This window comes from Hypoxylon trugodes (assembly GCF_022578975.1).
Source record: "Hypoxylon trugodes strain CBS 135444 unplaced genomic scaffold F4822scaffold_2, whole genome shotgun sequence".
Lineage (NCBI taxonomy): Eukaryota > Fungi > Ascomycota > Sordariomycetes > Xylariales > Hypoxylaceae > Hypoxylon > Hypoxylon trugodes.
Window position 1 is genome coordinate 2,982,452 of NW_026250017.1, and position 12,390 is coordinate 2,994,841.

The window sequence follows — 12,390 nt, forward strand, 5'->3', positions numbered from 1 at the left end:
AAGAAAAACGAGGACTTACGAAACACCCAATTAAAACATCCAATTGTCTTCTTATCTGTAATATCCTATTTGGGCTGACCGGGGTTGTGATCCATTTCAGGGGTAACTAGCGACTCAATAACCCCCATTGAACCCTTGGGAAAATCCAGGTATTTAGTGGCACAACGGAACCTAAGACACCAGTTCAGAGATAGGGCAGACGGGATGGGTACGGACCACACGCATATACGGATACGTAACCCGTACCCTGGCAAGTTAATCTGCGGTTTGGGCAGGGCATAGGCCGTGCTCCCTTGAGCAGTGAAAAAAAAGAGATGCAACTTAAACAAGGTCTCGGCCAAGAAAAACATTCCCAAGATTCATCAATTATTCTTCCTGTACTTATTCTGGGGGCTTGTGAACTCTCGCGGCTGGACCGAAAGATTGAGTCGCCTTTACGCCCGGCTTTCATCATGGGGCTTCAGTGGTGGAAGAATTTCAGCACGCAGCACCCTGTAATCTATGGCACATTGGCTGCTGTAGCGCGCGCCATTAGGCCGTATCTGCCGCCTATCAACTACATCACCCTGCACTATGCCTACTTCATCGGCACTACGATCTTGGCCACCCTCATATTCTGGGGCTCTTCGGTCCCGCGTTATAGCATCGGCTGGTGGGATAGTATGTTCATGGTCATGTCGGCGATTACCACCACGGGTCTCAATACGGTCAATCTCAGTCAATTGACGACATTCCAGCAAGTTGAATTGTGCGTGTTGATGATAATAGGGAGTCAAGTACTGATTTCCTATGTCACAATCGCATTTCGGCAACACATCTTCGAGAAGCGCTTTGAAGATATCGTGAAGATGGAACGAGAAAAAAGAAAAAAGAAGATGTCAGGAACCGGAGCCGTGGTTGGCATGACGGGTGCTATGTTCGGTTTGCAGGTGATGTCTTCCTTCGGAAAGGGAAAACCGCCAAGCAAGCCCCGGCTCTCCGAGAATATTAATGCCTTGGCATCATCAACCGAAAAGACGGAGGATTCGTCCGCTCCGGAGACCCAGGTAGGAGGTATGAGGAGTCAACACCCACATGTTGGTTTCCTCGAACCCGTTCGAGAAGGAAAATCCCTTGAACTTCAATCGGCGACAACTGGGCATTCAATCTATCAGACTCAATCCCACCAAACCGGACAAACAAGAAGAAGGCGTCAATCAACAGAATCGAGGACAGCAGGTGAAGGATTCAACGTACAAACATTCCTGAATGAACAGAAGCGCAACATTGGAAGAAATGGACAGTTCTTCAATTTGACAGAGGACCAACGAGAATATCTTGGTGGTGTCGAATATCGCGCCCTCAAATTTCTCTCCATTTTCGTCATCAGCTACTTTGTACTCTGCCAATTTTTCGGCGCCATCGCCCTTGGCGCCTGGATGTCCGTTCACGCAACCGCAACCGCAGCCGTCAACACACAAAATCCATGGTGGGCGGGCATCTTCCTCGCCATCTCTGCATATAATAACGCCGGTTTTACCCTATTAGATGCGGGATTCGTACCCTTCCAGTCTTCCTATTTCCTTCTTACTGTCGTTACCCTGCTATCGCTGGCGGGTCCAGCCGCTTTCCCTGTTTTTATGCGATTTATAATATGGATTATGTCATGCCTCCTGAACCTCTTTTCTAAAGACCCCGATTACGGCCCTTGGAAGGAGAGTTTTGATTTTATCCTGAAATTTCCTCGTCGTGTATACACGAGTATGTTTCCTGCTAAGGACACTTGGACGTTTGCAGCAACATTTGGGAGTTTCGTGATAGCGGATTGGTTCTTGATTTTAATCCTCAGCATTGGCAATCCAACCATGGAAGCTATACCCCTTGGCCAGAGAATTTTTGACGCCCTTTTCCAAGGTTTCTGTGAGTGCCCCTCCAAAAAAGTGTACCAAAGCTTTATACTGGAATTTGAACTAATCAATTTTTCCTTACCAGCGATTCCTTCGGGAGGATATGCCATCGTCTCGCCATCATCCGTGTACTTCGATGTTCAAGTACTTTGGCTAGTCGTGTACTACACAGCGGCTTACCCCAATATTATCACCATGCGAAACTCCAACGTCTACGAAGAACGATCCCTAGGCATATACGAGGGCGACCAAACGGAAGAGGAGCAACTCCACTCCGCAAGCAGCAGTATCTACGATGTTGATGCTGACATCCAGCCCGAACCTGGGCTTCCACGAACCACCACTAATAACAGGAAGAACTGGGATGCTGTTTCGCGCGCACCCTCTACCGTATCGATTAAGGGACTTTACGCAGTCGGTCGACGAGGCACAGCATTTGTGGGCCGTCAAATTCAAGGACGTATGGCAGCTTTCCAAGGTGTTGGTGTTGCAGCTGCAGCACCAACGCAAGCACCGATCAAGCCCCTTCGACGAGCACAAACCATGGACTTCGGACAAGTCTCACTCCATTCTCTCCACGATCACCCACAAACAACTGCCCCGCCGAGTCTCGTATCACAACAGGTGCGGGGTCAACTCAGCCACGACGTATGGTTTATCGCACTGATGTTGTTCACCATCACACTCATCGAGACAGCGCATTCACTCACCGACCCAGCGACGTACAGCGTCTTCAACATCCTATTTGAGATCGTCTCGGGATACACCAACATTGGCATCAGTATTGGCCTGCCCGATCAGAGCTATTGTTTCAGCGGGGGTATGTACACCGGAAGTAAAATCCTCATGATTCTGGTGATGCTGCGAGGGCGTCACAGGGGTTTGCCTGTCGCTTTAGATCGTGCTGTGCGATTACCTGGGAAGAAGCTTGCGGAAGAGGAGGAGGAAGACGCTGAGATACGGAGTATGTCTGCTTTCTCGCATTGAAAGTCTATTTTTTTTATAATGCTGTCAGCGATCTATCTTCCGTGAGTTTCTTAGATGTGTTTCTGTGGTCTTGATTTTTTAACCATGTTTATTTTTAGCTAATACCCCCAACTTCGAGCTTTTTCTTTGTTTGTTTCTTCTTCTTTTTAGATGTCATTAGAGTATTAGAGTGGACGGTTTAGCGACTGTTATGGTATAGACAGGCGTTATTGGTTAGATCCGAATACATATTAGACTCTGCTGGGCATGATAATGATTAAAACATTACTCTGGGACATTTGATAGTCTAATCACAAGTGCTTCCTCATAACTTCTATTTCATCTAATATGGAGTTTATTTAGATGTGCGTGAATCAGATAAATAGTGGTACTTAGAGGTACAGTTAGGAACGGACTCATACGGCGGTCTTCCCTGTTTGCTGAAAGTTTGGTAGGTACAACAGGTGCATGCAGACAGCCTAAGGTAGCCTATGTAAATGCACTAGCTCGGAGTTCGGCAGGTGTCACTCGGCACTAAAATTCCGGATGGTCCTGCTGGCGGACTACCTAAACCACTCCATCTTAATCCACTAACTAATAATAAAACGTGCCGTGGAGGTTGAGCTTGTTTGCGCCTTTGCACTAATGACTGTGCTAGCTGTACTAATATTATAGCGTAACTGTCCCCCCCGGTCCACGCCAAGGAGCGACCTTCAATTCTTTACACCTAAGGTATTTTTTTTGTTAATTCCTGTTACCAATTCTGTTTCACTAATTGCACGGCGCGCAGTCAGATCACAGGTCAGACCCATATCTGTTTGCCAGCACAGCCGTTTATTATTATTTTTTTCTTGGCCCCCCTACACACAGTATTAGTATCGGTATCGGTTATGTATCAGGGTTATTATTCCTATTCCTATCCGCATCGGTCAACAGCGCGAGAGACATCCACCCTCTCTCCATGTTGGTCGAAAATGTGGAATGGCAAATTCGACATCAACCTCATAACGCCATGATCGCCCTATTTCGACGGAAGACACGCGTTGTCGCTTCTCTTATTCTTGTATTAATATTATATCTTCTCGTCGGTCTTATTCCTGAACATCGCGATACCCTATTCGGCTTCACCTACGTAAGAAGTGGTTACGACTGGTCCAAGCAGAAACTTGCGTATCCCGTATCAGAATACACGCCCCTACCAACTGGTGTCCCCCGCTCGCTACCTAAAGTCCAATATGCATTCACTACCGATACGAGTCCCAAAGGTGTTGCAAGGGAGGAGGTGCTATCAAGTCGACGGGCCGAGGTAAAAAGCGCCTTTATGAAGAGTTGGACGAGCTATAAAAATGTTGGCTTCGGTTACGACGAGCTTATGCCTGTATCTGGCAAAGGAAGAGATGCTCCCGGCTTCGGTGGATGGGGAGCTACTCTCGTCGACTCCCTTTCCACGCTTTGGATTATGGGCCTTAAGGACGAATTTTACGAAGCTGCCGCTGCTGCCGTCACCATCGATTGGTCCGAAACAAGGGATAGCTCCTGCAACTTCTTCGAGACCACCATTCGACACCTGGGCGGGCTCTTGGGTGCCTACGATTTGAGTCTGGAAACGGCGTTACTCGAGAAAGCCATTGAGTTAGGCGATATGCTCTATATGGCATACGATACTCCGACCCATATGCCCCCATTCTGGCTAGATTTCGACGATGCCAAACATGGTAGACAGGTCGCCGGATACCATGACCCGTCGGCCTCCGTCACGTCGTCTTCGCTCGAGTTTACGAGATTATCACAGCTCACCGGCAATAACAAATATTACGATGCTATTAACAGAGTTACATTAGTCTTAGACGAATGGCAGAACAAAACAACATTACCAGGGATGTGGCCAACCTTTTTCGACTTTGCGCAGATGCAGTTGGATGGCGATAGTAGCTTTACGCTCGGCGCATTAGCTGATAGTCTTTACGAATATTTACCAAAAACATATGCTATCCTCGGCGGCCTCGAACCTATATACGAAAAACTTTACCGAGGGTCGATGGATACGGTTACAAAGAACTTATTGTTTCGACCTATGACACCGAATAAGGACGATATCCTTTTCTCGGGGAATGTATACGTTTCACCAGACACGGGTCCCCATTTGACGGCAGAAGGGCAACATCTTGCGTGTTTCGTGGGAGGAATGTTTGGACTCGGAGGAAAACTTTTTAATATTCCAGAACACGTCCAAATAGGCGAAAAGATTACACGAGGCTGTGTCTGGGGTTATGACGCAATGCCCACGGGTATCATGCCCGAAATATTCAATTTATTTACATGCGAGTCCCTAGAGCCTTGCGAATGGGACGAGGACCAGTGGCAAGATGAAGGCAATACACAACTGCCGAGGGGTTTCAGAAACGCCCGTGATTCGCGTTATCTCCTCCGGCCAGAAGCCGTCGAGAGTGTTTTCCTCATGTATCGCATGACTGGAAACCCCGAATATCAAGAAATGGCGTGGAGGATGTTCCAGGCGATTCGTAACGCGACTGAGACAGACCTAGCGTTCTCTTCAATTCAATCCGTCAGAGATGTCCCTACTGATAAGACGGATTCTATGGAGGTGAGTCAATGCAGTACATAATTCATGCAAGTATACGATTTTGAGCCTTGGCTGACACTGTTACAGAGCTTCTGGTTGGCCGAGACCCTTAGGTACCTTTACTTAACATTCTCCTCGCCCGATCTAGTCAATTTGGACGAATATGTCCTGAACACGGAGGCCCACCCCCTGAAACGACCTAGGTGAGCGGTGTGGTGAGAGGTAGTTTTTACGAAGTTGTTGTCACCGCGTTGCATTTAAGATGCGGATTGGTTGCTTTTGGCATCTTTCATCTGCAGGTTCTTTGCGATATCTACGAACGGAGTTTATGGAATGTCCTACGGACACCCTATGAATCTATGAGATCTTGCTAGAACGCACAGATCATCAGATATCTTGAAGCCATATGATTAATGATCGGAGGTTACTTACCTGCGTAAGGTATTTACGAGTACCTATGTATATAGACGGCGACGGGCCACGGACAAGGATAGACATAATTCTATTAGAATTAATGATAATATTGACAAATGAATTGATAGGGTGTATACTAATTCGCCACCTGATATTATGTGACACCTCAGTGGAAACGTTGCATAGAGTGAATTCCACGTGTTCTTGCTAGCCTTGCGTAGGTTTCTATGTGTTAATGAGCAGGTGGAAACACCTTTACTATGTATCTAGGTACCTATGACTCAAATTAAGGGTGCATAATCTAAGACAAATCAAACTAGACATATCTAAACTTCTGGATATTTATCTAGATATCTCGGGAATCGGTATTAAAATGGACTGGATGAATGGCGTCACACCGAGCAAACCGAAGCTTAGAAGCTGAACCCCCTGGACTAGCTCTTAAGCTATAGCTTAGGGAGGTCCTGAATTGAAGATCTTAGCGTATAAGCACAAATGCACAACCCACTATAACTCAATATGTTAGTTAGGTCTAGGTACATTATGTCTTAACAACTACCTAAACTCAAATTCAACTTCTCAGCTACAACAACTTCAGATCATGTTCGAAATAAAGAATAACTACCAAGATCTATATCTTTGGTAAACTTTCAAACTTCCAAGTTTCCCCTCTCCGTTTCTGAAACGTTAAATCATTTGAGCCTCAAAAGATCGACATATATGCAACCTAACGAGAATTTAATATGCACAGCCTTCATGCAGGAATTGCTGGTTCCTAAGGTTATGAGCTGGCAGCTTCTGATCTGTCCAATCCCTTACCACAGCCTCCGCGTATCTAGGTACCTAGTCAGGTAGTGTGTATTTCACATTAGTGGTGGCAAGAGATTTGGTTGCTCTCGGAATTGCGTAATATCAAAATTCCCGTGATTATCTTGTCCTCGCAGATTCGCAAATTTCCCCTGATCCTATCAATAATAAGGTGGTTTTGTTGTCCTCTTACCTAACTTACCTTGCCCACTACATAATTCCTTGGACGGAGGACATCCGCGCCACAATCCATAACACTTGTTACCCCAATTCCGATGGTATTGCTGATTCGGGAAACAGGTGTAAAGGCACGAATGAAAATCATCTGAGGCCAGCGTTGCTGCTAAAATCTCATCGGATATGCTGATTTAGGCCTAAATGGATTCACTGATGATGCCAAAACCGTTGGACAGGCATGTTCAAATTATGCTTAGTCGATACCCCATATTGCGACCAGGGCTATCGAGGTACCTAGGTAGTATCCTAACTGTTTGTCATGACCTCATTACCGCGCCGCCTCATGGGGTCCGGTGCCCGACAATTCAACCGTTCCCGATGTTTTCTACGATCCTAACACTACAGACGGGCGCCGTTTCCATTCTTTTTTTTCTCACCCCGGCATCTTTCTTAGAACACTTTCTGATCCGGGGCTGTAGCTGGCTCGGCCTTTTAACTGTGATGAATGGTTGAGAGAACTGCCAGTGCTGCACCAATGCCTAACATAAGCCCCCCCGTTCGTGCCCCACGCCCAGTTCGGTCCTCACCTTACACCTATACCATGATTATCGGTGTGTAATGGCGTGGCTTTTTTGAGGCTAATCGCCCGACTTTCTAGATGCTTGTCCCGAGTCTTTGGACGAACCAGTATAGAACAATCGTACGTTAGTAATAGGATGCTAGATCGGTGATGTGAAGAATGACACTTAGATTATTGGTAACCATAGACCATAATCATCAAAGTGGCTTAGAAGTAGCTACCTACCTACCGACTTGGGTAGTTAGGGTCCTCCAATAACCCGAAGAGTGTGGCGCTGCAATTCCACCTGTCCTATACGACTTAAGTAACTCGCATTTTGCAATTGAGCTACCCCGCTCGGGTCGACGATAGATTCAACCATATACAACAGCAAATGCGAAGAAAGTACGGAAATTGCGGCATTATTTCGCTCTGCAACTTCGGTTGCAAACTTCTGAAAAGTGTTATTCCTGAGAATTGAAATATTTTCTTAGTTTCCAGAAGTTTTCTACATTACCTCTTGTCCCATCTCACTACTTAACCAGTTACCCTACTTCTAGGACAATGCGGTAACAGGACAAGGGTACTTAGTACCGACACTATTCTAAATTGCGAAGCTTAGGACAACCGAGTTTCCTTATATCAACTCTCGCTTCTCTACGATGAATCTTAGTCTTTCTTACAATGGCATTGCCTCCGTCACAATACTATTCCTCGAACTCGATCCTTTGGTATTTCCAAAGGCTGAATAATTCCCGCCGTTCCTAGTGCTATTTGCCGAAACTCCTCATCGCAACCAGCCGTAAGCCGAATTTCGAGAGCGATTTTTTCTTGGAGGATATCAACATGGCGAACTATTCCAGTTCGCCGTTGTCGCAAAGTCCATACGACCACAATTACAATGCTGTTGGCTTGGATAAAATTAATATGTTCATAAGCACTTGCGAGTTCCTCGACTCAGTGTGTACGAGCGTGAGCATCGCAGACGGTAAGTACATATTAATTATGCTACTGTCATTTAACATGGTTGGCTGACCGCTTGACATCTAGATGCCGCCATTTCAACACCCGACCTAGCCTTTCCCATGCCCGCATCTCGACATGACCAACTCATAGGAAACTACCAAGAACAACCCTGGAATTCGGAAGATGTTTCATCCAATCCTCAAAATAAAGGACGACGTTCACAGTGGAAGCTATTGCGATGGTTCATACAAAAGATTGATACCGACTACCAGTCTCTTCAACAGTATCCTACCCAAGACGTCCCACCCGACTTGCAAGAGTGGTTAATGCATCACCGCCAGTCGAAGGAAGTTAGGAAAGTCGGCTTACGCGCGTTAGTAGATATACAACAGAAGAATATGGTCATTAACTTTGGCGAAATCCTTTGCGCTGTTATTGTGCAACACGCTATTTTCGATTCTCCTTCGAAGAGAAATGTGCTTGAAGAAGATGTTGAGTCTGCGTTTAATACATGGAGTAACATAAGCTCACTGTCGCAGCCCGAGCGAGACACTCTTAACTTTGTATTACAACGATTGGCCATGTCCAACAAGCCGTCCTACGCGGATGATCGACTATCACCCTCTTATAACATCTCCGAGACTCGCGTATTGGGGACCGGGGCTAGATTCCCAGATCCTTCTTCATATCCACTCCTAATACCCGACACCCAACTATCCGATATACCAGGCAACTATGGATCCCATGACTATAATGTCCATGTACCCTCGTTGAATTCGCCGCTTAATTCTATATTCGCATCAGATCCGAAGGATTACAGCGGCTCCCCTCTCTTCAACCCTCCTCACACACCTACCTCGCCCTCTCCATGGGCACCCGGAAATTCGATATTCTCCCCGAATGTGAACTATTCATTTCAACCCGATCTAAGCCCATTCTCGTCGCAACAGGGCCCTGAACAGCTATACGGACCGACCCAATCGTTCAATTACCTTAGTCCCGAAAACCAACCTGGCGTTTCCGATTTAGACCAATCAATTCCCTTTATCTCATTTATGAAGTTCTTGGATGGTGCGTATTAGCTGTACTTTATGATCCTACTTCATACTTATAAGCACTTAATTAGGCTTCATGAACCTTGGCGACCTACATCGTCGCTTCTCTCACGGTATAGGTACTACCTACCGAGCTAACATACCCGTCACATACAATGGCCGAGCTACCCAAAGTGAGTTCCTCATGGACGCCGAACGCTCCCTCTTCACCCCGATAGAGACGTCACAAATATCACAAGACTCTCTGGTGCGAGCTATTATTACGACTACGCGATCATTAGCTGCTCTTGGTTGGTTACGCTCGCTTGAAGAAACGGGCGATTATATGGTTCATCTAAGTAAAGTCAGTACATTGATTCTTTCATGTCATCGCCTGCCACCCATTAACAATAATTAGAACGTACTAGCCACCAAAGCATCTTGTCGCAACTTCGCCCGAACGGTACTACGGTTTGTCTCGAAAACTTCTACGAGGGAGGGATATAATGGACTCGTGGGATCTAGGGGACAACTTCAAGAACAAGAGCAAGGGCTTAGGTCACGTTTAGACCAAATCGAAAATGAATTCAATGGCGAATGCAACCCTGAACCTCTCCTCCGACCGCGTTCTTCTCGGCCGAGCGGTGGGCGGACGTTGCAACATGAAGAATCCTCTCGAGCCAGTAATTATCAACCCACGCTTTCTAGCGTCGTTTCTTCCAGGTATGGTCTGGATACTGCCACGGAGGGATCGAGTGTCTACGAGCCGTATGTACATCCCCAATTTAGCCGCGGCTTTTATGTCTGACGAGTCTTAGAACCACTAATACAACGCCCTCTCTGACTAGTACCGCGCATTGCGAAGAATGTGGCAAGACCTTCAGGGGCAAGCACATCAGTTCGCATTTGTCCCGACACAGAAGAAGCCACCGAGAAGCGGGTAGGGATATGTCGTGTCCCATATGCAACAAGATCTTTCACCATACACGGACGGACAATATTCGAACGCATGTTAAAACTGTTCATGGACAGGTACTCCCCGAGAACGGCAGGGAGTACTGGGCATCCTTGCAACCTTGACTTTCGGGCAAGTAGTACTTACATAAAGGAACTTCACCCTATCACCGCGCCTTGGCACATCGATCCCTCTTAATCAGATGGATACCTTAGACACATCTCTTCACGACACACATTTACAAACTACCAATACCGCATCAACGAAATCATTTCCAACGACATATCAACGCATTTATGCTTAATGATGGATTATATCATGCTATTTAACGAGTTTAACGAGATACCCCCGACAATAGTGTATATTTAGTTTTCTATTCTTTCTTGAGTACCAGGAATGGGCTCTCTATTTTTTTATTGCATCGGGTTTTTAAATCAACTGGGTTTCGGTTACGGTTATAGGTTACATTACGGAGCATACAGGACAGGACAACAGTACTGGATTATAACGACCGAGGGGACGGCGGGAGAGCAATGCACCTGTACGATACCTATAAGTTCAGGGTATATAGTACACTTTTATGCGGCAATGATTTTTAGACTTCACCTTACTGGCGAATTAGATTATGAAAGCTGGATTGCGAGGCATGTTGCCTTCAAATCATATCATTCTTCTAGTGTATCTACGCCTCGGCATTAGCACGTCGACCTGGTCTACGAAAAATAATTGTATCGTAGATTCTAATACCTGCCGCCGCTCGTTTATACTCTATTGTCGTTGCCATCATGCAATTCCTATTAGACTGCCCGAACCTGTTTTTTCCACCTAATAGTTGTTACCCCTAACCTGCTTCGGATTTCTAAGTTTCTATATCCCTTCCCTGTAAAGGAGGCATATTCTAGTGACCTTTTTTTTTACCGTTACCTCATCATGGCTCTTAGATGCCCTCAAGGCAGCACACCCCCTTATTCCTCATCCTCCTCCCCTTCATCATCACTCGTCTCATCCTGTCTAAAAACCACCTTCTCACAAAGCTGCAGACACTTACGCACCGGCAACCCAATAACATTATCCACCGCTCCATCAACCCTCTCCACCAACAACGCGCCCCCAAGACCCTGCACCGCATACCCACCCGCCTTATCCACGCCTTCGCGCGTTCGCACATACGCCTCGATAACATCATCCGGCAGCCCATCTTCTTCTTTTGCAAACACGACCTTCGTCTCCTCGACATGCGACGAGAGGACGTACCCAGGGTGCTGCGCATCAGCGCGCGGCGCTACACAGCATAAAGCCGTGAGCACGCGATGTGTCCTCGTGTCCCGGAGATGTTTCAACATCTTCAAATGCGCGGCTTCGGAACTTGGTTTTTCAAGGATTATACCGTCCCGCGTGACAATCACGGTATCAGCCGCGATAACCAGATCCGGATCTTTCCGCGACCGTTCTTCATTTGCGCTGAACTCGGCTGCTAAGCGCGGGTCTTGGGTGGAATCTACTGGTGGGGGAGGTACGGGCTCGGATTGCTTGGTAGCGGCCTCGTCGATCAGAGATGCGTATACGTCGAGCGCTTTCTGCTGCGCGGTTGCGGATACGTATGCGAATGGTCCTAACGAGGTTTTGTCGAGGTTCTCGGGGGAGCCGCTGGGGCGCACTTCGAGGTTTAGTAAGCCCATTTGTGCGAGTAGGGCGCGCCGGCGTGGGGAGGCGGAGGCGAGGATTACGCGGTGCGTGCGCATGTATTTTAGGATTGGGAGGTCGAGGAGTGCGCCTGGTGGAGGCCGGCGTGGGACTGGGGGTGGTGGCCGGATTGGGAGGGATTGCCCATGTTCTTGTGCTGAGGTTGCGTAGTCTGGCGGTGGGTCGGAGGGGGTTTGTTCGGGGAGCAGAGGTTTCTTTTCGTCCATTGTGGTGGTGAGATTTGAGGTTTGAGGTGAAGCTTTAGTGGGGGAGGGGATGAAATTGGAGTAGATAGGTGAATTGGATGTAGATGGGTTATGATATTCAGAAGTGGGGATTGCTTGGCTTTAAATAGTTAA

General features: G+C 47.1%; 4 protein-coding genes across 4 annotated transcripts; 3 read left to right on the plus strand and 1 right to left on the minus strand.

The window, feature by feature from the left end:
- Window positions 1-452: 452 nt before the first annotated feature.
- On the plus strand, window positions 453-2,873 carry F4822DRAFT_425841 (TrkH-domain-containing protein; the record flags this gene model as incomplete). Its single annotated transcript, XM_051460422.1, has 2 exons — window positions 453-1,899; window positions 1,972-2,873. The coding sequence occupies 2 exons, from the start codon at window positions 453-455 to the stop codon at window positions 2,871-2,873; spliced, it is 2,349 nt and encodes a 782-aa protein (XP_051318413.1).
- Window positions 2,874-3,520: 647 nt separating this feature from the next.
- F4822DRAFT_391639 (glycoside hydrolase family 47 protein) lies at window positions 3,521-5,971 on the plus strand. Its single transcript, XM_051457144.1, has 2 exons — window positions 3,521-5,457; window positions 5,524-5,971. Exons 1-2 carry the CDS (start codon window positions 3,814-3,816, stop codon window positions 5,641-5,643), a joined length of 1,764 nt encoding a protein of 587 aa, XP_051318414.1. The 5' UTR covers window positions 3,521-3,813; the 3' UTR covers window positions 5,644-5,971.
- A 2,268-nt stretch (window positions 5,972-8,239) lies between these two features.
- F4822DRAFT_425843 (uncharacterized protein) lies at window positions 8,240-10,473 on the plus strand (the record flags this gene model as incomplete). Its single annotated transcript, XM_051460423.1, has 5 exons — window positions 8,240-8,381; window positions 8,444-9,430; window positions 9,486-9,757; window positions 9,812-10,161; window positions 10,212-10,473. The coding sequence occupies 5 exons, from the start codon at window positions 8,240-8,242 to the stop codon at window positions 10,471-10,473; spliced, it is 2,013 nt and encodes a 670-aa protein (XP_051318415.1).
- An 840-nt stretch (window positions 10,474-11,313) lies between these two features.
- F4822DRAFT_425844 (Maf/Ham1) lies at window positions 11,314-12,258 on the minus strand (the record flags this gene model as incomplete). The annotated part of the gene is made up of 1 exon (XM_051460424.1): window positions 11,314-12,258. The coding sequence occupies one exon, from the start codon at window positions 12,256-12,258 to the stop codon at window positions 11,314-11,316; it is 945 nt and encodes a 314-aa protein (XP_051318416.1).
- Window positions 12,259-12,390: the final 132 nt, after the last annotated feature.